Source organism: Lepidothrix coronata, unplaced genomic scaffold, assembly GCF_001604755.1.
Source record: "Lepidothrix coronata isolate B3197 unplaced genomic scaffold, Lepidothrix_coronata-1.0 Scaffold7, whole genome shotgun sequence".
NCBI classification, from domain to species: Eukaryota; Metazoa; Chordata; class Aves; order Passeriformes; family Pipridae; genus Lepidothrix; species Lepidothrix coronata.
Window position 1 is genome coordinate 11030499 of NW_016690187.1, and position 24917 is coordinate 11055415.

Sequence of the window (24917 nt, forward strand, 5' to 3'; positions counted from 1 at the left end):
CTAGTGTATCACTGTATTCAGGACAGTGGAATTCCTACACATCCCTGCATTTCTGAAAGAGTTGCTCAAGCACAGGATTGTCATGAAAACACAGGTGAAAGCATGTCATCTGCCTCACCCTGACTTGCAACAGTCAACATGCACAGTATGGTATGGTAAAATTAAACCCCAGAATTGCAAGAAGCTGAAGCTCAAGAGAAGCCAGAAAATGCGTACTGTTGCACAGATCATTTTAAGTCATGTAAGACAATCATTTTTGTCATTCGTCTGACATATGTGATCACCGACATAGCTCCAAAACATCATTTCATAGTATTTCCTCCCGTTTTTTTAATTGAAAGCAATTTTAAAGACTGAGAATTCTGTACAGAGACACTCAAACACTGTGTTTTCATTGCAACTACAATCAGAAATCTTTACAATTTAAAGGCTATACATGTACACCACCTTCTCAAAATTCCACTAGTGTTTTTCAAAAAGAAAAGAAAAAAAGAGTAACATTGTCTTACTGAAGTTCCCATTAGGTCCCTGTTCCAAATCAAAACCAGTCAAAACGAGTAATACACACTGGTTTTGCTTCATGGTTTAAAGGCAACTGTAGTTTGCAGAACACTGAAGTTAGGCCTAACAGGGTCTACATTACAGGAAGGGTAAAAATTATTCAGTAGCTCCTCTCCCCCAAATGTCACAGGAAGTAGACAATAGGAGACATATAAAAATGAGTTGTAGCAAAGAGATTAAAAAAATACCAAAGCATCAACTGTAGAAAACCAATTTCTCTGAGATACAGAAGGCTGCGATAATGGGAAGATGAACGAAACAGGCATTAGGCTTCCTACTAGAGCACTCTGCATAAAACACACACAGTGACTAAATCAACCAGCATCGATCACCACTGACACGTGCTGCAGGGGAATGGCTGTCGCCGTCATGTCCTGTTCAGAACCAGAAAGTGATTTTCACCTGAAACACATACAGATTTAAGAGAAGAATCACTTCACTGTAAGCAAAATTTTAGTGCATGTATTTGGGTCTCAGAAAAAGCATTTGATATTGGCAATCATGTGGTCACAGAATAGTCACAGGCTGAGACAGGAGCATATGAAGCTGTGTCACCTGTACCAGTTCTGCTGGAATCATTAAATAAATAACACATAGAAAAAAACTACAAAAGGGCAACAAGGAAACAGCATGAGACGCTTTGGTATTTTAAAACTAGCACTATTTAACACTGATCCAAGACCCAAAAGACTCCAGTGTCCACCCTTGTTGTTTGATCAGATATTTCTACCATTTTCTGCAATGCTGGTTTTAATAAGAAAAAAAAACAGCAACCCACCATATATTTTTTCTTTTGGTACAAAATATGCCAATATGGGAAACAGTAAAAAAAAAGTGTGACCTGAATCTTATTTTACTATATTCTGGGCTGTCTAGGGAGAGAAGACAAATTCTTACTATTTACTAATCAACTCTACATATAATTTCCTCATTTTACTACTTCAACATCTCAACCACTGTGTCGTGTACTGTACTATAAAAAGGGAGCATAGAACTTGAAGACAAAGAGGTTATGGAGTACAAACCCTCATTTCTAAAATTACTAAAATGACGATTCTACAAAAGGTATGAACATACAGAACCTTTTAAGGTCTCACATTTACTATGAACCATGCGAATAATTTCAGTCAATTTTCTGGAATATGTGCAATTAACCTCTACATACTTGATGGCCTCCAAATGCATCTTGCAAAGCTCTTCATCAGAGAAGCAAACAAATACAAATGAAAAAGGAAATAATTGCACAGCATTTTCTCTGCAGAGTGCAAGATGAAGCCAAAGTTTTGACAACAATTAGTTAAAGCAATGAATCAAAGCGCACTGCTATATCTGATCACTAAAACACTTGGTCCTTCCCACTAGAGAGAGGAAAAAATGTGTGAATTCCTAACTTTTATTAAAAATCCTCTAGCTTGAAAGATCAGTGATTGTTTAGCAAAGGTTAGTGAAGTTCTCAGCGATTCCTTACTCTTATCCCATTTCCTCAAATGTGTCATTTGAATCTCTTACCTCACCTATTTTCCAGACATCTCTGTATTAAAACTATATATTAAACTTATCTATTAAACTTATCTGTATTACACATATCTGTATTAAACTCCAAAACGCCAGGTTTATGGGGGATAGGTAAGTCATTTGGAGTTACCTGAACCAAGATAAAGCATGTGTACATGCTTTAGTATATCATAGATGCAAATGAATTTAAACCTCAAAGGAAGAGTTTTAATCCCAGATGCACTCTTTACCAGTGAGGATCCAAAGGGACCTTGACATGATTGAGATGGGCTGATGAAAACTTCTTAAAGTTCAATAAATCCAAGTGCAAGGTCCTACATCTGAGTTGTGGCAATCCTACAGGTTGGATGGAGAAATGATGGAGAGCAGCCCTGTGGAGAAAGACTTGGGGGTGGTGGTTGACGAAAACTCAACATGAGCTGGCAATGTGTGCTGGCAGCCCAGAAAGCCAACAATGTCCTGAGCTGCATCAAAAGGACCACAGCCAGCAGGTCGAAGGAGACAATTCTACCCCTCTACTCTGCTCTTGTGAGGCCCTACCTGGGGTGCTGTGTACAGGTCTGGTGTCCCCAACATAAGGACAAGGAACTGTTGGAGAAAGTCCAGAGGAGGGCCACAAAGTTGATAAGAGAGTTGGAGCACCTCCCCTATGAAGACAGGCTGGGAAAGTTCGGGCTGTTCAGCCTGGAGAAGAGAAGGTTGTGTGGAGACATAGCAACCTTCCAGTATCTGAAGGGGACCTGCAGGGAAGCTGGAGAGGGACTCTTTGTCAGGAACTGTAGTGACAGGACAAGGAGTAGTGGATAAAAATTGAAAGAGGAAAAATTCAGGCTAGATATTAGGAAGAAATTCTTTATTGTGAGAGTGGTTAGACACTGGAACAAGTTGCCCAGGGAGGCTGTGGATGCCCCAACCCTGGCAGTTGGATAAAGCCAGGCTGGACAAGGACATGAGCAACCTGGTCGAATGTAAGGTGTCCCTGCCCATGGCAGAGTGTGTTGGGACTAGATAATCTTTAAGATCCCTTCCAACCCTTAACATTCTATGATTCTATGGTACACTAAAAGCATATGTAGACAGTGATGGTAAATCATCTCAAGGGTTGTAGCCTTGACTGTAAATCTGAATCAACACTACAGAGCATTGCTGGGGAGGACCAACAGAGACTGAAGGCCTCTTGCACAAGGATTGTTGTTGGGAACTGCTCTCTGCTCTGGTATCACCAACACAGCAGTATGTTGTCTATGTTGTGCATGTTGATGATTCAGAGCAATATTCTCATGTAAGACAAAGTATTGTGCCAGAATGCCATTTTTGTAACCATCTATGCAGTGGAGGTAGTAATCAACACCATGGAAGGGGTGTGTTTAAACTGATATTCTCAATTACCATATTAGCAGGTCAGATTTCACAAATTATAATGTTCATTTAATATATCCCAGGATGATTTTATTTTAAAATCTTGGTATTATCTTGACAGTAATTACTACACAGCTGTGACTTCAAACACCATGGGTGGGCTTCTTTCTATTGCAGTTGGTATATTTTCACATGTATAACCTGCCCTGTTGGTTATGAAATCAAATGCACAGGAGACAGAAGAGAAAAATTAGAGGCAGAGAAACTTTTGGGGGAGACAGAGATTTAAATAAGTCTCCCTTGCTCCCTCAGATATACTCATGGACATATAAGCTGCAGCTTACCTGACAAGGTTACCTGACTTTTTCAAAAGATGCTCTGTAGGTAGTAAAACTGATAGATCTTCTTCCAGGATTTATAATTTTCCAGTTTTCTTACCTTTATTTTCAACTTTTTTTAGCACATTTTTTTTGGTAACACACAAGAATCTTTACGGATAATAAAGGTTTCAGAAGTTTTCAAGAGTGACCAGTGGAATAGGACAAATCTGTTTTCAAAAGAAAGAAGTGACAACACAACTTTCTCCACTGGAGTCTGTATAAAATAGAGTCTTTAAACATGTTTTATGGCATCAGAAGCCATGTATATTTTGCTATTTGCATAGGTGGAAGGAATCAGAAAGACTTCCTGGCTCAGAGTTCCAGCTGAACACAGCACTCCAAACCCTTTGAATACAGAAGACACACTTAGGATTTTTTTTTCCTGGTTTGTTTCTTCCTTCTTTTTTTTTAAACTTTTTTTTTTAAAATATATATATATGTAAGTCTTTGGTCTACAAGCACATTGGTTCTGTGTGCACACACAGCACTGTTGAACAGTAGGTTGCATAGAGTCTGCTACCCAAGAACCTTGCCTACTTTTGGCACTGCTGTCACAAATCACAGAAAAGTGTCCTGCAAGAGTTGTATGATCCTTAGCATCCTACATCAAACTTTGATCTAGAGACTGGAAGAAGTATGTATATAATGTTTAAGAAGATGTTTACTTTGGGTGTTACTTTGTCTTCTTTGGGACATTGTTTGTAAATCCTGAATAAAAAAGGAGTACAAAATTATTTTACAGACACCCTTAATTTTATTAATTAGAGGTGATGAAATACTGCTGAGCAATCAAAAGTTGCTGTGAATTACGTTAAGTGAATTTTGGTCAAGTTTTCACACATTTAAGATAAACTAATTCTAGTAATGTATGGCATTCTGCCTTCTCTTCTTTACCTTACTAAGGGAGTGGCAATAATTTTAAGAAAAATATCTAGAGTGAACTGTGTCCGAGGAAGCAATGAACTTTTCATGTGCTCTTTTTCCCACTACACCCCTGCTCTCATTTATGAGAATGTGCAAGGACAATTTCAGGTGTGAGGTCTGGATTCATAATGGTGCATTTGAACAAATACCTTTTTACACGGAATCTCTGCAAAAAGCTGAAATCTATACAGGTAAAAAATTGAAAGGTCAAAAAAAAGTGAGAATGAGTTTATCCTAAATGTTGACATCAATGCGTTTGGGTATTTGCACAACAAATCAAGTCTACTGCTAATGCAATTAACCACCAAATTGAATTTTAAATTATGCTAAAATAATATCCCACAATTACCACATTTTTTCCCCAAATTGCTAATTAACCACATTACCTACTATTTAAAATATTGATCCAGTGTTTTAAAATTTTATGTTGGAGGAACAGTCACTGTGATTTGATAGGCAATTTCAAAACCAGTACTTTAAAACACAAAGATAGCAAAAATATGTGAAGCTGATCTAAAATCTATAAAGCTATGCTCTATCTTACTGTAAGTAACAAATTAAGCAACTATTACTTATAGCAGATTCAGCAAAAGCATCAGGGATGGACAGAAGAGATCTGAGCATGATGCTCTCCACCACTGAGAATCCAAGATACAAAGTTTAAGAATGGATATTCCCTTTTGTCCAGAACTTCCCAAAAGAATACAAAATAAATAATATTTCCAAGACAGTACAAGTGAAAATACTGCTCCCATTGTGTCAGTTACATACACATACAGCATGCCTACGTATACAGAATGGTGTGCTGTCTTCATTCACAAACAGGAAATAATGGCAGTGCGCTATCAGAATGCTTTGATACTCATATTTTTTTCTGATGCTGAGATATATGAAGAAACCGCATTCACAACTTATAATTTACTTCCAGTAGCAAACAGTTCATTCTGTTCATGTCTCATGATTGAACTCAAGGATTAATGCTCCTCTGAGCAAGTGCCACCAGTAAGATACCCATTTGTCCCATTGGCACCGCTGGTCCCATTACTGGCCATAGTGCTGTGCGGGGCCTTTGAGCGAGGTACTGTTTCTTCCTCATCTGAGCTTGACTCAACATCACTTCGGGAATCCTTTGCTACCTGTAGAAGTTAAAAAAGAAGCAAGCAGTAGGTGACTGTAAGGAAACAACTCAGCTTTTTGGTTCAAGAGAATCAGAAATTCACACATTTTTCAATTTGATCTTTGAAGGTAATCTCAGCTATGGCACACTTCTCTTCCTTTGCCTGTCTGGACTCACTTCAAACACAGATGTCTGTACACATCTGCCATGCACATATGCCATGTACAAAGGGAGGGTGAGAACTTAGCACTCGTGCACTGAAGGTAGTATGTCCAAGTGCTCAAGGAAACGGGTTGTGCATAGACTGAAGTAACCAATATTCAAGCTCCCAAATTCAACCTAGCCTCAGTCCCTCTGCTCTCCTAACTACAACTGTATTTCCTGTCCTTCATTTGGGGTGCTTCTCTTCAACCTAGTAATACAAAATATACAACCCAACTTCCTTCCCCTCACCTCCCAGCTCATTCCCTAGAGACCACATGGCTCCAGGGAACGGTTCTACACACTAGCAGTAGGAGACAGGAGTACTGGCTGAAACATAACTCACCACACTAGGTAACTCCAGTCTCTGACTTCAGACAAATGGTGAGAATGGGGCTTGCAAACTGTGGACATAGTCCAGTTCAGTTCCTAACACAGGAGTGACAAACTTACTAGAGCTATTCAACTGTGTGCCCCATCGTGTCACTGGAAAGCTATTTCTGAAACAGACGACCTGAGCTGATAGAGATTGTCCACTAATATCCAGCTGACTTCCTTGAAAATCTCCAAAACTGATAAGAGTGCACCAGATGAAGTACAAAAAAAGCATCAACAGAAAAATGTCTGAAGTTTAACCTGCATGCAGCTTTAAGAATGCAGTTTTCATGCCTGCTTCTACTCCTATCTGTATAGCTGAGCATCACATTTGTTTAAAATCTCTCCATGCTATGCTGTTTGCCACAGCAGGCAATTACAATTGGCTTTACTATAGTGAATGGACATAAAGGGGGCAAAACATATGTCAAGTCTTTTTCCTCAAAACCATTAAAGAGCAGAGCCACTGCATATAATTTTTTGCTTACAGTAGTCCTCCCCTACTCCAGAAAGTCCTCATGACAATTCAGCTCTCCAGCTCTCATCTCAGAAACAGCCATTTGCCATTGGGGCTCCCAGTGTTGTCCTTACAATATCATAACACCTGAGTGACACTATTCTGCTTGAGACCAGTGAAAAAAGGAAACACAGGTCCCATATACCTCTTAATAAGTACAGTTTTTAATGTCAATGTCTAGCAAGCCCACAATTATGACACCCACGAACTTCAGCAGAGGCCAGAAATTTGGTTCCATGCTTACACAGCTTCAATTAACAGATTACTTCAGTGTCCTTCATACGAAGGGAGTTCTATATTAAATCTGTTAGGGGTACAGAAATACACAAAATTATACTGTTATCAGACAGAAGGGAATAGTCTCAGCACAGGGTACTGAGCACCTGTGATCAATTCAAGGGCAGACTAGATGATTGAAAAATTCTACATCAACTTAAATTCTCTTAATATATTAGATTCACTGCTGATTCTTCTGCTAAAGTCCTGCCCCAAAGCCAAACAATCAAATGAAGATTCTATGCTGCAGCCACTTCATTTAAACATGTGATCTGCTCTATTTTTGCACTCAAAACCTGATATGATTGCAACATATCTTGTAGTATTTAGTTCTCTTTGTTTATCCCCAAAAGAACACACTGGAGTAATTTCTGCAGAAGTAGTCTAGAATATATATATATATATATATGTATATGTATATGTATATATAGGTTTAGAAAACTTCTAAGTACAGCAACAGTGAGTAAAAAATATACGATCAGGATTACATTATGAATTTAATGATAATAAATTCCTTTATCAGCTGAGCTGTTCCAAAGGTGGATACTAGTACTACAAAACCAAAATAATACTTAAGGAAGAAAATTTACTGTAAGATATCTGTAAGGTGTCATGAAAATATTTCTTATTTTACTGCAGAAATGGAAAGAATGGGGTTGCCAGCGAGGAATTAAGATCTGAAGGAAGAAGAATCCTCTGTGTATATGTCATACATATGCATCTTTAACCTGGTCACTGTGTTACTGCAAATGTCTAACTTTGCTCTTGTACAATCTAAATTTTCTCCTGTGCAATTGTTAGAACTACAAGGTGGAGGACTTACACTCTCAAATATGCATCCTGAATGGTGACAGCTGCTTATCCTGCTGATATATAGACATGTGTGTGTATTTTGTGTATAAAAGGTTGCAGTGTAACAGCACCCAGATACTACAGATAAATGTGGGTTTGAATGGTTTTAGGCAATGCATAGCCAAGAAGTAAATATGGCCTTTAAAGATAGCCTTAATTCAAATATATAAATATCAACAACGGAAAAAAATACCAATCAGAAACTACAAATTAAAAAACCAAACCAAAACACAAACATCAGCCTTGTCAAAATAAATCTTTTGCAAAGTAACTTGAAAGAAACTTACCTGCAAGGGGTTCCACTTCCCAGCCTTCCAGCACAGCACAAGGGAAAGGATAAACAAGCAGAGTAAGAGAGAGTTGTTTTTTTTTAATCCAATTTCCCTAATGTAGTTTGGTTCAGTGTACCAGATTACAAAAAAAGAAGTGTGGAAGCATATATAAATGCAATCACTATGAAGAGTATCATTAACTTATCTGACAATTGTTAGGAGTGGAAAAAAGTTTCCATGAAAGGAAAGAAGAGTTTACATAAAATAAGATGTGTGTTCAGTAGTGTGTTATGGATTAGAAAAAAAACAGTAACCAAAAAGTGACCTGTATGGATATTGAAAAAGTTAAAATCATGAAACAGAACCATGCTGTCTTACCTTGCCCTTTGAAATAGCTTTGTAGGCTGTCTTTATGATTAGGTAAGACCAAAGACAGTGGAGAATTTGAAGAACCATAAGAAGCACATTCAAGACCCACAAGGCAGGAAAATTGCCCAGAGCGTCATACAGTTCAAACGATGTTGTGTTTAATATCCTAGAAGAGAGAGGGACAGAAATATAATAACACTTTCTTTAAGCCAACAAATTTCAAAGAAGACCTTTTTAAATCAAGATGACTAGTACTTGATTAGATGGGATCCACATGTGTAAGTTGGTTCTCACAGTAATACTGGCTTGGACTGAACATCACAGGTTTCTCCAGAGAGAAACAACACGAGAATATTGCTTTCAATATTTAACTTCATTTTGCAAACATTGCATACAGAAAATATAGATCCTCAGTGTGCATTTTTCAACTCCATCTATAAAGCTGGCAGGTGTTGGTTGACTCAAATAACTCCCTCCCTGATTAATTACAAAACTTACTTTATTTCATTTTTTAAAAATAAAGCTAGTCCATCTCAGCTGCCTCCAGTACAGGTTTGGTACGCCCATATTAGCATAGGTAAGAGCATGTATGAGAACTGTTAAACTCCCATGCAATCCACATGCAGCACCACGTTCTTCAAACCACATTCCCAGGCTGTGACAGTGAGCTGCAACCTCTCCTGTGTTAAATGGCACAAACCTGTACCAAGAGCCAGGCAATGCTCCTTAGGTACTCCCATCTGAAGCCCTCTTTCCCAAAGCCAAACTCAAAGGATTTGTTTCAGTGTACACAACTAAGGATGTCTTTGTCCAGTTGGTATCAGCAATGAGAGTGAAGTGCTGTGTGGAACCGAAAACAGTCTGAGACTGTTCAATTAAAGTGAAACTTCAGTGGCACTTGAAAAATGACACGTGGGGCAGGATTCACCTTCTTTCGGGGTTTTCTAAGAACTGGGGATGGGTGTGTGAGTTTGGCTGTTTGGCTAAAATCTTATTTAGTGGAAACCTCAGCACCAACAGGATTCCAAGTTCAAAACAGCCAACCAGTCAAGGGGCTTAACCCTGGGTCTTGAACATCCTGGGTGCCTACAGTAACTACTAAGGTACTAGAAAGCTCTGGGGCCGCTTTCTGCACAAAATCCAATTTGCACACCACGTGTGCACAATCAAGAGTGAAGTTTAGCAGTTACATAAAGGACAGGTGGCCAACAGGGCAGCAAGGGATGGGAGACCGTATTGCAGCCATTCAATACTTAAAGGGGGCTTATAGGAAAGATGGGGACAAACTTTTTAGTGGAGCCTGTTGAGATACAACAATGGGTAACAGTTTTAAGCTAAACCAGGTAGATTTAGATATAAAGATGAGGTTTTTTACACTGAGGGTGGTAAAACTCTGGAACAGGTTGCTCAAAGAGGTTGTAAACTCGCCATCCCTGGAAACATTCGAAGTTGGGTTGGACAGGGCTCTTAACAACCTGATCTAGATAAATATGTCCTTGCTCACTGCCTGGGGGTTGGACTAGATGACATTTAAAGGTCCCTTGCAATCCAAATGATTCTATGATTTTAAGAAATTCAGACAATTCTAGTCATTTGAAGCAAATGTTTGAAAATCAGCATTTCAAATGCAGGCAGTAACAGATGTTGTAACATGACTTCTGAAGCATTGTGAATACAGCACTAATTTTCTGCCCAAATACTCTGCCGTAGCAGATGATTTCAACTTGGACCCCAGCAAACAGCCTGAGAGCAGACAGTGGAGAACAGAAAAAAAAACAGTGGCATTTTTTGAAACAAATAATGATCTAGTAATGGCTGTTAATTAGGGGGAGAAAAATAAGGCAATATAAGGATTTGTCAACCTCCATCTATTTTCCCCGCTGGTGTAAAAATTCATTAAAATCTCCATTGGCTTTATGTCCTTTTTCTTCGTTTTAAATTAACTATCACCTGCTAGTCACTAGATGGCGCGTTTAACCCAGACAACCCCTGCGCAGCTCCTGGCACCAGCCGTGTCTCGGCCCCGAGGTGGCACTTGGTGCCATGGTCTAGTAACCACGGCAGTGTTGGATCAAGGGTTGGACTTGATGATCTCAGAGGTCTTTTCCAGCACGATTGATTCTGTGATTCTATGATTCTAGGGGATGGCACTGGAGTCCCACACTTCTCTCAGTGGAGAAGTTACAGATACCGGTCTCAGCCTTTTAATAAGCAATCACATTTGCCACAATCCTTTACAACAACATAAAATCAGTTAAATTAATATTAATAAGAAGTATGTACAGATAGCAAATCCAGAACACAACATTTAGTGGTAATGATTTATGTGTATAACAGCATTGATCAAAAATCAACCAGTGATTTCTAATACACTGGCCTTAAATGCCTAATGGGCATTTCATAGTAAGTCTACCTTTTTATTTTGTGCCTTCTTACACTAAACTGCACATATGCTTCATGGTTTATTGAGAAGCTGATGTTTTATAACCTTATTATAAAGCTGTATTTTTACGTCTTCTGTTTATGGAGAGAACATTAGAAAAAGAAACTGTTTTCCAGTTTGTAAAGATCCCATCACATTATTGCTTCTGTCAGACAGAACTTTTCAGTCTCAGCTTTGTCTAATTTGTTCTGGCAATAGTAGCCCTACATGGCATAGCAATACCGCACTTTCCTGCTCAAGGAGACGCTCTCACTCATATCAAAACAGAACTCTAGTCAGCAATGTTTTACTTCACCAGCACTTATTGCAGTTCTAACCATTATATCAAATTCAAACTTGAAATCAACAACTCCTGTACATAAAGTTACCATTGTTTACACCCAGCTGTCCTTATGTCTAAAATTTATAGCTCCAGAATTGTAGATGCAGTTTCTACAGGTTTCTGTTTATATTTTCATTCACTGGACCAAATTCATCTCTGGGGACTTCCACAGAGGTCAAGCCAAAAAAGCAGCATTAGAGATGCAGATGGTCCGGTCTTGCAGAAGTCAGGAAGAAAGCAAGGCCAAAAAGAGTGCTTCTGGTATCCAAAGCAGTTTCATGTGCAAATGAGTCATCTAGTGTGTATTAGATATGGGAAATAAGCCTTCATTGAAAAAGCAGACCTCTTTCTAACCTGCTCATGTCTGGCAAACTAAGGACAGGATTGGAATTCTCCATTAAAGCTGCATAAAGGACCTCACTAATTGCTCAGCAATGTTAAGAGGGGTCAGTGATCTGCTAGATGTGCAGATAGAGCTAAGGCTATATCTAAGCACCTAGGGCTGAGCAGAAGCTGAGTGAAAAAAACAGAAAATGACAGAAAAAATGTAGTCAAGCAAATACACTCTCAGTATAAATCAATTATTTCATATTAAAAATCTGAAATGGGGAAAAAATCCCGTAAGTTTATTAGGTGGAATACACAGAGAAATTCTACTTGTAGAGACTGAGGAAAGGGGGGAGGGAAGAAAGGTTAGACCATTTTTCATCAATTCCACTGCTAAAAATATTCAATGGAAGCATTTTAACCAACCACACAAATAACAGGTACTGGAAAAAGCAGCCTGAGAATGGATTACACAAAGGAGAAAGTGCCTATATGATGTATATGCAAATAAATCTTAGGTTCAAATACTCAGAAAAGCATTCAGGCCCTTAAATCTGCAAATATGCTTGCCAAAATTTTTCAAAGCTGTCCAGTAGTTAAATCCCAGCTTTTCATAATGAATGGTGGAAACTTTGGTTCTTGGGTATCTAACTTGAAACAGCTGGACTTGATCTCATAGTGGGAAATTACTTTAAGCTGCAAGTGCTCTACCTTTCTGAAACTTTTGGTCAGCATTTCTCAGATCTTTGCAATTTGAAAGTAAATGTTAGCTTCTGTTTTTGAAAATAGGTTCTGGACTGTAGCAATTTTTCTGAGGCCCTGGAATAAATAATAGCCGGACAAAACAACACAATCTCATGGAAGGCATTCTTCCCTCATTAAATGCATCCCAAGCAGGGTTGTGCACCTGGCTGTGGGAAGCTCTCAGTTTAGCATTTTGATTTAAGTAGTATGGCTGATGAAGGCAAACAAAAATAAATTCACCCCTTAAGATCCAATCTACTCTTACAGAAATCTGTGGTATTTTTTCAGGAATGTTGCCACAATATCTGAGCCACTGTGTGAGGTAATCCTGTACTTACTGTATTACCACTCTAATTGAACACTCAGAATAAAAATAACACATTTTCAACAACTACTAAACAATCAGCAGCAACACATCAACAGTAACATAGGTTTTTCTTCTACTGTCTAACCCTTTATCTAGCCAGCAAAGCAGTACTTGAGAGACTATCGGCAACAGACCCATACACTGACTCATTAAGATTACACTCCCTCCCCTCAACTTAGTGGGCCCAAGTCCAGGCTCTTGCACCAAGGATGAAAGGAGAACCTGGAGATGAAGGAAGAGAGATAACGAAAGAGAGGGATGGGTGTAAGAGTAAAATGCTTATTTGTATTTGTCTGAGAACTGACAAAATTGTGCTGTGTTTCCTTCTGAAAGGACCCTGAGAGGAACAAAAAGAGATAAAGAAGGGGATCATGTGGAAAGAATAGACATTCTTCCACATAAGAAGGAAATTATTGATAAACTCTTCAGAATGAAGCATAGCAGAATGATGGGCACTATTATCACATCCAATGAGAGCAGAAGCTGTGCAGCTGAAATTAGTGCTACTGCAAGTTGCCTTAACTTCTGCAGCACTGTCCAGTGACCAACATACTGTATGTGAAACACACTGAAGTCACCTCACAGTAGTCACCTCAGTACAGTAGTCTGAAGTCTCAAAGTATGACCAAGGATAGTACAATATGATACTAGCTGGTCTAAATAATTCAGAATGAATGTCTTTATCTCCTTTACCTAGTGCATATTAAACAACAGTATTCTATATTGCACCATAACCACCTGTACTGGGACATCTTTCAATACGGCATTCATGACAGAAAACAGGTAATTACATCTAGGTGGGTGTTAATGACATTCAGATCCTATTTAGCAAAAGTAACCCAACAATACCACTGCCAGCAATGCTTCAAAGTTTCTGCTTTTTTTAAATTTTTCCTTAAAAAAACCAAAAACAATTGCACTTACTTTTGCCCCAAAACATAGTCATTTGTTCTCTACTATATATAGTAAAAAATGACCAAGACCAAAGAACAAAGAAGTTCTAAATTCTGGATTTAGTTACATTAACTTATGTGATCCAAGAAATTTTCAAATTTCCTTACATCGTTCACTTTTTGTTAATGATGAGCACAAGGTACTGGTACATTCTGTCGGCCACATAAAGATGCTGGGAGAATTAGCTTGTTTATAAAACACAACGGACTACTGCCTTAAAGGATGCTCTAAAACTGACAAGTAAGAAAAAATATCACTGCGATTTACATATAAATGAAGAGGCAGTGTAGTGTGAAAGCACATGTATGTACACATGTTGATCAGCCACAGTACATCAGCTACATTTCATCAGAAGTCAAGATTTATCTCTAGGATTCAGACTTTGATTGAAATCTAATAGGACTTCATATCCCAGGCTGTCCTAGTTACTTTTAATGGCAATGCTACACAACAGACCTGACACACAGATATTTCTGCATGAGAGACTTCAGATGAGTTACACAACTTTTTACCTGAGAAGTGTATGGAATGATACACAAAATAGTCATTAAATTGAAGAAACTTTGGTCTGTAGCACTTCATGTACTGGAGTCTTCAAGCTGCAGCACAGCTAAGTATTTAATTATAGCAAATTCAGTACATAAAGAGCTGTACTTCATCTTCTGAGTTTCAGCTTGGCCAGCTGCTGTGTCTATATCACTGTTCTGCTCTGAACAGATGCTTCTTGGTCCTTGCTGAGTGGGAGAACAAGCTTGTTTCCCTTCTCAGATCCTGCTGCCTCTTATGTTTTCAGCCCTCCAGAGAAGGACTTAAGCTACTAAGCAGCACATGGCAAATACAAGAGGAGTAGCAGAGACCCACTGTGAACTGAGAAGAGTCAAATGAACCAGTCACCCACACAGAAGCAATGAAACAGGGAAAGAAGGACTGGGAAGACAGAGATGATCTTTTAACAGCATCTCAGGCTGATTCCTCAGATTGTTTGGTTGGTGATGCTTATTACCCTCTTCTTTTAGACAGCTGATGAAAGATCTCTGCAAAATGCAGCGACAGAAAGAATATAAACTCTTGAGTAACTCAGTATTCAGAGCGACATTAAACCCCCACACTTCAATTTTATCAGTGAGCTGAGCATCACGTGGCATTCTGCTCACCCATACCAGCCCCACATTAGAGGATTTCCTGACATGGTGCCAAATACAAGCTCAGCTGCTGTAGAGATGGGTGGCTCCTGTCCCAATACTAATTAGGAACAATACATCTTTGCAGAAATCACAGCCTGACACTTGAGACTGTGTTATTTTAAGCCCTGTGCAGATCAATAGGATTTCCAATTACTTATCTAAAATGATGGAGCAGGCAGGAAATTATTCATGTGTGATGTACAGTAGAAGGGACCATTCTGATCAAGCTGTCACTGGTTTCAGCTGTGCTTTTCACTCAATTTGTTCTCATCAGCGGTTACTGCCCATTAAGCTGTTTCTGCAGCCACTGGTATGAATAGTAGTATTTACACTCTTGTGCAGAGAAAAAAACTAAGAATAAAAGGTCAGAGACACCTTCACAATCCACGTTCAAACCTCAGGAGAGTCTTTTAACAGACATCAGGATATGGAGGGAATTTATATTTCCTAGTAGAATGTAATTATACTCAGCAAAAGGTTGTATCAGTAATGTGTTATGGCAAAATGCATATGTAAAGGCCTGGGATAATACCACACAGGCCCAAAGAAACTATATTATGCTAACAATAACACTTCCAAATCTGAAAATCTCCAGGCATGCATAAAACTTTCATATGAGCAACAGAGAACACATATCAAGATCCATTTGCCTGGAGTTCATGTTATTCTCCAAGTAGGAAAAGCATTTGTTGTAAACTATAGGTTCCAATCTTTGCAAGCAGAGTATCAGAATAGAAAAAAATCCTTCCTCAGGCCTCTTTCTGTTGACTAAAAATAAGTGCAGTTGTGTTTAACGACACGCCATGGCAGATATTTCGGGGGGGAAAGATTACCCAAACTTTCTGTAAACACAGGAACAAAATAGAACTAGTTCAAAAGCCCACAAAGCATCACAGAACATCTGCATTCAGTTCTTTGCCTGGCCCCCAGTGATTTTTAGGTGGCTTATTTACCATTAATAGTAGGGGTATCACACTTGGGATTCATTGGCCTAGTTTTGAGAACATGCCCACATGCCCCTAGAGTAATATAAAATTTTTTAAATCCATAAAAATCATACAGCTTAAGGAAGTGTGGTGGCACAGTGTCTGCCAAGGACTCAGCTTTCAAACAGTGACTCAAGTATTATGGTCCTGCTGTGGATGGAGAGGAAAAACACCACCACCAAAAATCCAATCAACTTTACTTTGCTACAAAAAGCACCATAAGAATTTTCTCCACATCTGTGAAATCAGCCTTAAACAGTTTTCAGTTTAATCCAATTTTCTTAATAATGATCTCTACTGTCACATATTATGGGTCAAACTCTGCCATTGTGCAACACTGATAAAACCAATAGAATGTGCATGGTTACTCTACTTACATGGGTGCTGGTTTTCTCCCAAAGTGTTTAGTCACAGTGACCTCCTCCTAGTTGAACACTAATGAGATCCTAAATGCATCATGGCTGTGGAACACGGTGTTCAAAAGTCATTTGCTATTTCAAGCTGGTAAGTTAACTTACTCCCATGCTTTTGTAGTGCTATGATTTTTACATCCCACATACATCAGAAGCTCACAGTGTTCTGCTTTTATACTGACTCTGTAGCACTACAAAATATGTGCCAGTAACAGCACAGATACATCCTGGTGCTACAGATACATACTCTAAGAGAAAAGAAAAGTGGTTGAGAAGAGGCAGAATGTTTGCCCATGCCTGAACTACCTCCATCCACCTCAACTGTCACTCACTGTGGTACTACTGTACCAGCACAGCTTTTCCCTCCACAGAATGGGCAACTCTTAGAGGTGTACTTTGGGGCAAAGTTTCCTCACATCCCTCTCTTTTAGATAAAAACTCAGTCAAATTGAAAATTCCAATGGCCAGCCTTTTTCTTTCTCCCCTCCTTCCTGTAAGCAATGCAACTTCAGAGGAGACTTGGAGAACTTCAGCTGACTACAAAGCAAAAAAAAGTGGCAAAAAAGGTGCCACATCACAGGTATTGGTCCTGTTTTCAATTAGAGCACAGGTTTTAGAAAGGACATACTTCACGATAAAAGGAGGAAAGGGAGAACACTGACTGAATAGTCTATCCTTGACAACAGAAAGCATTATTATAGCCACAGACTACAGACTGTAGAAAATAAAAATGAGGGTAAGAATCAGGTTTAGAAGTCTGATGAAATCCTTTTTCAAATAATTTCTTCCTATTGTGATCACATGAAAATCTTGAAAATGAAAACTGAGCAAATGCCACTTTTTGTTATTTACATTGCAAGCCTACAATGGTGAATGACACTTGTAACCTTTCCATTTCTTATAGCTTCGCTGTAAATAGTTAGGTCAGTATTAACCTGGCACTCCAAAGACTTCAGCTTTGCATCTTGTACAACTTCAAAGGCCTGAGTTCACAAATGCAGTAAACAATTAGAGGACATAAAATAACCAGGCATTAGAAAGGACAACATCAGATAATGTTTTGTCAAAAGCACATGGGATGACAATCTTCTATATGTTCTGCTAAAGAGCTAAGACAAGAGTTGTGAGTAAATTTATTAGTTTTGTTAGTCCTACAGCATCCACTCAATGACAGCATGAATAACATCAGGAATCAAGTACCAAAAACATAATTTATTCCTTCAGTAACTGCTCCCCACAAGCAACTTAAGATTGTGCTCTGGTTCAGACAATATTCTAAGGAAAATGAGCTCAGAACAGCATCAGAAGAGATTTGTTATCTTAGTTAAAAAGTTATTTTACTGTAGAGCAATTAGAGATGTTTGGCTGTGTACACAATACTAGGCAGGCTAGAAAGGTTTTCAATTCAGCAAGAGTAGCTAAAACCATCACAAAACACTGTGTTCATTCAGAGTCCAGACAAGGTCTGGACAGCTGGGATTCATCTGGCTACCCACATTCTTACCATGCCAAGTAACTGATCAGTACTCTTGCTTTAACTACTGCCTACATATTGCTTTGACATAGTAGGGTGCTTTTAAGAGTAGGTTGGAGCTTTCTGTTTTACCAGTATCTTCAGAGGAATGACTCAGGATGACTCTGCTGGGGTCCACATGCTGTCTTCCCACACAATAGACATGCTCCAAGGGCCAAACAGGAGAAAATGTGTCAGGAAAGAAAACCAGTATGAAAGATGACAACTCAACTTCCCTGCATGTTAAGAGCTGCACAAAACCAGTCAATATCAGCTAAAGAACAACAGAGCTAAGAAAAACAAAGGTTCAGCAGATCTTTGCAGCAACTGCTGCTCATGAGGGTTCTGCGCTGCCCAGTTTGTAACTCAAGCTGCAATTTTGCTCAGAGAGAAGCTGATTCCAGGATAGAGAACAGTAAAGAGAACGATGTAAACTGACAGTACTGTTTGGAGACCCGGCATGTTCATTAGCAGCATGGCTGTATCTCTCACTAGTATTGAACCAGCGATGAAACCCAGGAAGAGCTATTTGGCCAGTCATGCAGAGATGAAAGAAAGTCTGGTAATAAGTAACTAGAGTTCATTACAGCTCACCATGGTGAACAGAAGTTAATTTTAACTCATCAAGAATCATGCCATGCTTGTCTGGTTCAAGCAGATACTCATTGCCATGAAAAGGCAATTAGAAATCACACATGAGCCAGACCGTGTGTACTCTCAAGAGTTTTAAAAATGAAAGAATAACAAGAAATAAAGTTGTTCTTCTGAGAACTGGCAGACCCATGCTTATATAAGATATGTTGGTACAAAAATCCCATTTAGCAACCATACATTACAGTTGATGAGGAGACATACACCTGAAAGCTTTGAATTTTAATAGCAAGAAATTTTTCCATTTTTTTCCACAGAATTTTCCAAACAGACTCACAAACAGAAGATCAGTTAAGACACACCTACTGACATCAAACAAGACCATACCAACTAACCAAAGTGGCTGGCTGACTGTCCTCATAGTTTTTAATGTGATACAATGTCTGGGCATTAACAATGTATGAAGAGATCAAGAACAGAAAGGCATACAGACTACCTGAATTATACCAAATTTGCCTAGGTGAGAATGTGGGAGACAGCATATGCAGAACACAAGATCTGTTCTTTATAATCAGCTTAAATCAGGCTTTCATTTAAATTTGTACAGTTAAGGCACTATTTTACATTTGTCAATGCATGCATGTAATACATGCATGCTGAGACCGCGCAGGTCGCATGAATGCCCGTGCTGTTTGCTGCCTCCTCGCCCTGTGACAGCAGTACTTGTCAGCAACACTTCCCTGGAACCCACTGGGTTCTACCTCTCATACAATATAACTCATTATAAAAGTAATCAAAAGAAGTGAAAAACTCAGGAAAACTGCATACTAGTACTAGTCAGGCAACTTGAAAAAACCTGAATTTACCCAGCTTGGTGCCTTCATCTGGTAAACATCAGCCTAGCTTTCCTGAGAGCCTTCTCATTCTCCTTTCAAATCCCAAAGTTACACTTTTACCTGCAGTTACTCTATCTTTTAAAACAATGAACAGTTTAGTAAGCTTACATCTCCCTCCACACTGACCACCTTTCTTCCACTGAGGCTTATGGAAATACCCTGTTTCACAGTCACTCCGTGAAACCAGTTTCAGATACCAAACTCTTCACAGCATTGGGAGATTTATTCAAACTGCCCTGCCAAAAAATCATGTATTCTAGAAGAATAAGGGAAATAAGTGAGTAGTCTTGAGTCTTCTGTACAGCCCAAACTTGAGGAGTTTCATGGTTCTCACAATAAGAACTCTGGAGTTAGCACTGAGCAAAGGAAGACTGGAAAATGCAGTGCATCACCTTCTTCACTTACATCTTCTGGGATGGAAGATGCCTGTTAGTCTTCTCCACACCTCAAAAAATGATTAATAAATAGAATGACCCCATGGAGTTTCCCTTCCTGGATATTGAAAGCTAAACAAAATAAAGCAAAAAGCAATCCATTCCTTTGTCAACGGAGAAAAGACTCTTTCTATCTAGCTACAGCAAAACCAAGCATTGGAGGCCTGGGGAAGAGGAATTGCAATGCTTATTTAAATAAAAAAAAGGCTTGAGGTAACTGCTTTGCCTAGCCTGATTAGACTAGTCAAGGGTCCAGATAATTTCTATTATTTTTTTTGTTTGAGATTGCTTTCATTCTCCCTACATTCTTCTATCACCTGAGAAGGCATCATGTTCCCCCTGACTCACGGAGAGTTTTGTTTTATGTTGTAATTTGCTAGAACAGTGATTATGTGCAAGTGGGAGAATTTCACAAGTAAAATGTCTTGTCAGTGAAAATAGCAGCTTTACTCCTACATTCACTTAGCAGCAGGAGGGAGAAAGTATCCTGGGGCTTTTGAATTATTGCTGAAATGAACTCCAGATGCCTGCAGAAAGACTGCTAAATATATACCTAATTACCAGTTTCTTTTGTCTTAGCCCTGCTGTTAAACAACCTTCAAACAACAGCATTTGATACATTCTGAATTCTTTATTAGCACCTTTATGCAAAATTAAATGGCACTTGTGCAGAGCTGGAGCACAACAGCATGCCAGCGATTCGGAAGTGACGTCTCTTGAAGCATGTCTTGAGTGTTCACCTTCCTGCATGGGGGAAGTTTTCTTATAAATTACAGTTTTCCTTTTACGTTACATGCATACTGATTTTATACCTCTCAGCTTTCATGATAGAAAAATTTGCGTATTTATGTAATACTAATCAGGCACCGAATTTTGCTATTTTGAATTTTAAGCAAAGGAGAGCAAAACTATGCTTCCTGGCCTGCTCCTGGCCACTCCAGTGACTCATCTTTGCTGGTATGCAATCTAATGAGCGTGAAGATTTAGAATTGCTGCTTCATAGAGAAAAAGGATTTGGGAGAGACAAGCTCATAAATCCTATGCTTCATCCTTGCTGACTCCCACATACATCGCCTACAGTACAGCTGAGAACTATGAAACTGCCTCTGGGTGTATGTAGGGGTAACCATTAGGAATACATACATGGAGGCCTTAGTTTGGAAATAAAACGGTCTTAAAAATCAAAGATCAACCACATTGAACCATGAGCATTTTCAAATAAATAAATGTATTTTTCATTGATTAAGGGAAGTGCTGGATTGGGCTGGGATAGACTTAGTTTTCTTCACGGTAGCTAGTACAGTGCTATGTTCTTGATTTGTGCTGAAAACAGGGTTGATAATTCCAGGATGTTTTCGTTATTGCTGAGCAGGGCTTACACAGAGTCAAGGCCTTTTCTGCTCCTCACATTGCCCCACCAGTGAGGAGGCTGGGGGTGCACAAGGACTTGGGAGGGGACGCAGCTGGGACAGCTGCACCCAACAGGGATATCCCACACCATATGGTGTCATGTTCAGCATATAAAACTGGGGGAGGAAGGAGGGCATGTTTGGAGTGACGGTGTTTGCATTCTAAAGTCACAACTACCCATGGAGCCCTGCTGTCCTGGAGATGGCCGAACACCTGCCTGCCCAGGGGAAGTGGTGGATGAATGCTATGTTTGGCTTTGCTTGTGTGCACCACTTTTGCTTTACTTGTTGAACTGTTTTTATCTCAGTTCATGAGTTCTCTCACTTTTACCCTCCTGATTCTCTTCCCCACCCCACCGGGGAAAGTAAGTGAGCAGCTGCACTGGGCTTTGTAGCAGCTGGAGTTAAACTAGGACAAGGGAGAGGAAAGACAGAGGATCACCAGTGTAACTACTTCACCCTCTGACACTGTGACACTGTGGCACTGTCAGCTGCTGCATTCCTCTTAAATAAACAATCCCTCTGCCTTCACTGCCTTCAAGAATCGATGCTGATCTTTTCCACTCCAGTGGCAAACCTCACCCACGACTGTAACTTACTGCCCTCCTTAGCCCAACATTCAGTACCAAGGAAGCCAACATCAATAACAGAAGCCCTCTTCTCTTTTCCTCTTCCCCAGACCTACTTGTTTCTTTTTACCCTGCTTTCAGCACACTGGGCCAACTTCTACAGAGGAGGATTCAGACAAGGTTCAATTTAAGGTGGCATGGAAGTGCTGCTTCAGTAACATATACAGGAATGGATGGGCACATCCTGAACACCAGCACAAAATGCCACAGCTGTAAAGCAGCGCTCAAGTTTTGACACTTGCTAGATAACTTATTGCTGTGCTGGTAATCTCTTCTGGGACTCTGCCAGTCAGACAGCTTGAAGTGTGTATTAGAGACAGACTTCAGTTCTGTGATGCCTGATTCCCACTAGACATGTCAATGTTTAATTTATCATTTGCATAGTCCTAGCAATGGTTTCCTGCACAGTGTGACACTTGGCTGCAATACTTCACAGAAATCACTCCAGACAGCATAAACCTCCAGTTTTTGAGCTGCAGTTCCAGTTATAAACAGTGTTATTTAAAACACTACAGGTTGAAAGTGTGGATTTTGCAAAATTTTACTACCATAGTAAGAATGTAAAGGATGGAAAATCTGGACCTTGCTGATTTGCAGATGTCTCAAAAGAAAAAAATACTGGGCAACTCCTTCTAGTTAAATGTGTGAAGACTCTAATGACCTCTTTCAAAATCATTCTGGAAAAGATTAATCTGCTCTTTGTTGATTATTCATCAAAGCAAGCACATAGCAGTGATTTGGTAAATTTTGTGTTTGAATAACAAAAAATTTCAAATCATTAGTTCTTTCTTTGCCATTTCAAATAATACAGAGTGAGGTTTAAATGCTAGAATCACAGCTAAACACATAAGACAGCTCACAGAATCACAGAATTGCTGAGTTTGGAAGGGACCTCTAGACATCATCCTGTCCAACCATCCCTGGTGACCCCAACCAGGGTCACCTGTAGTAGGCTGTCCAGGACCATGGCCTTGGAGCATTTCCAAAAACGGAGACTCCACCATCTCTCTGGTCAACTTGTGCCAGTCCTCAGCCACTCTCACAGTGAATAAGTGGCATCCATAAATCCTCTGCATGCTTGAGCAAGGGGCTTGGTGGTAATCTCTCTAAACATACTCTGCAAAGAGTAAAATTTCTGGCGTCTGCGGTGCTTCTCAAGAACAAAATCATCACTGTTATTTTCTGATGCAATGACAGACACCTCTTACTTTCATAAGATACAAAGGAATACTGAGATTTGTGTTAGTTCTGTTCATACAAGAGAAAGGAAGGATCCAGAAGAGAAAAGAGCAATGCCAATGCCTTCTCTCAGCCCTCCTCATATATAGTGCACAGGTTTACAGAGAAACTTGAATGAGTTTCTACAGTGAAGTACATCAGTGTATTTCCTCATTAGCCAGCTGCCTTTTGGATGCTAAAAACTCTAGCTAAAGCATCAAACATCTGTGTTCCATTTGTGTGCATGCTTGTGTGTGTACCTAGAAGAGAGAGTATGTGCACATGCAAGCAGCTATCTTTGTCTGGGAAGAGGTGAGATTACAGTAACACCTGTATAACTACCTTACAGATATATGTATTACACAGCTGTCCCAGGAACCCTAATTCAAAGGAAGGGTGGAAAAGGAGTAGCCTGCAGTATTGCAATCTGCATTGCAATAACATCCTTACACCAATTTCAGCAGGCTAGACTTTGCTTATCTCATTGTAATTTTCTTTAAGCTGAACACATTCATAAAGTGTGCACTGAAAGCTATTGAGAATATCCCAGTTTCAAGCTTAGCCTTTGGTCAGTGTTTTTGGTGACTAATATTTTAATTTTCCTCTAACTTCTTGTCAAGACAGCCAACCAACCGCTAACCTGAAGCTATGTTGTCTCCAACTCACTTCTACCTTAAAATCAGCAGAAGCCCTGTATGTTTCTTGTCCAGCACACAGTAAACACAATGGCATTCTAGCAAGTAGGCTATTTGAGCACCTGGTTATGTCTGAAACTCTTTTTGGTGCTTTGGAAAACAGAGTAATGTCAATGAATCATGTTCAATTACAGCATAGTTATTGCCAAGCTTGTTTGATGCTTAGCATTTGAGGACAATGATGTGCTTACTCACCATAAGGGATATATGCCAAGCCTACTGACAATGAAGACAACGGCAAATGTAAGGAACAGAAGGTCACTCAGCTTTTGACACTTGCAGTAATTTGCCATTTTGGCAGCCTGAAAAAGAAAGAAATGTCTTTTTACTTCTGTGAGGACAACTGAGTTTTCTCGTGTATAAGCTGTAAGAGAAGAAATCAAATTTCTATGAAATCACTAACATTTTCATTGTGCCACCTCATAGTGATCTTGCAACTCCTCTCTACTAAGCAGTTGGAAAATGTCTTTGAAGAAAAAACAAACCAGACTGCATAAAACCAGAATAAGTATCTAATTTCTTTATCCCCCATTCAATTTCCTTTTTGAGATCCTACAATTTCAGATTCACAAAACTCTTCTAAACCTTTTATTAAACCCCACTGCGTTTTGCTATCCTTGTCCCCAGCCTCTTTACCTACCTGTCTCTCACCTTACCAGTATGCTCTACCTGCATTTTCAAAGTCCATCTACCTACCATCTGCCCCATGCTCTCTGACATTCCAGCGGTCTCAATTCCTCTTCTACACCCCATACCCTACTTTCTCCTAAAGCATCTCTTCTTCCTTTCTGGCCTATACAGAACAGTTCCCACCTCAAAGATTATACCACTCCTCTTCAAGTCTTTTTCAAACGCTCTCCTCCCCTCTCTTTCCAACTTTTCCTTTCCAACTTGTTGCCTTATGCCTATTTTTATATGCTTATCTCATTTATCTTAATGCAGGCTTCTGAGTCTTCCCCAGTGAAGAACTAATTATTCCTCACTAAAAACACAAATCTTCCCTGAAGTTTCTTTAGCCTCTTCTCCCTGAAGAAAATGGTACGTACAAGCAAGCTTGTTTTAAGACGTCTCTGC

The 24917-nt window shown here is 39.4% G+C and overlaps 1 protein-coding gene across 2 annotated transcripts in view; it reads right to left on the reverse strand.

The window, feature by feature from the left end:
* Window positions 1–2912: 2912 nt before the first annotated feature.
* The window catches only part of CERS6 (ceramide synthase 6), a 110098-nt gene continuing 88093 nt past the window's right edge, over window positions 2913–24917 (reverse strand). The window contains exons 8-11 of one of the 2 annotated variants that reach the window (XM_017838995.1): window positions 24039–24145; window positions 8728–8884; window positions 8365–8388; window positions 2913–5875 (exon numbers count right to left, since the gene is read on the reverse strand). In XM_017838995.1, coding sequence (XP_017694484.1) covers window positions 5714–5875; window positions 8365–8388; window positions 8728–8884; window positions 24039–24145 — 450 coding nt within the window. In that variant the 3' untranslated portion in view covers window positions 2913–5713. The remainder of the gene's footprint in view (window positions 5876–8364; window positions 8389–8727; window positions 8885–24038; window positions 24146–24917) is intronic. The other variant, XM_017839005.1, reaches the window with a different exon arrangement.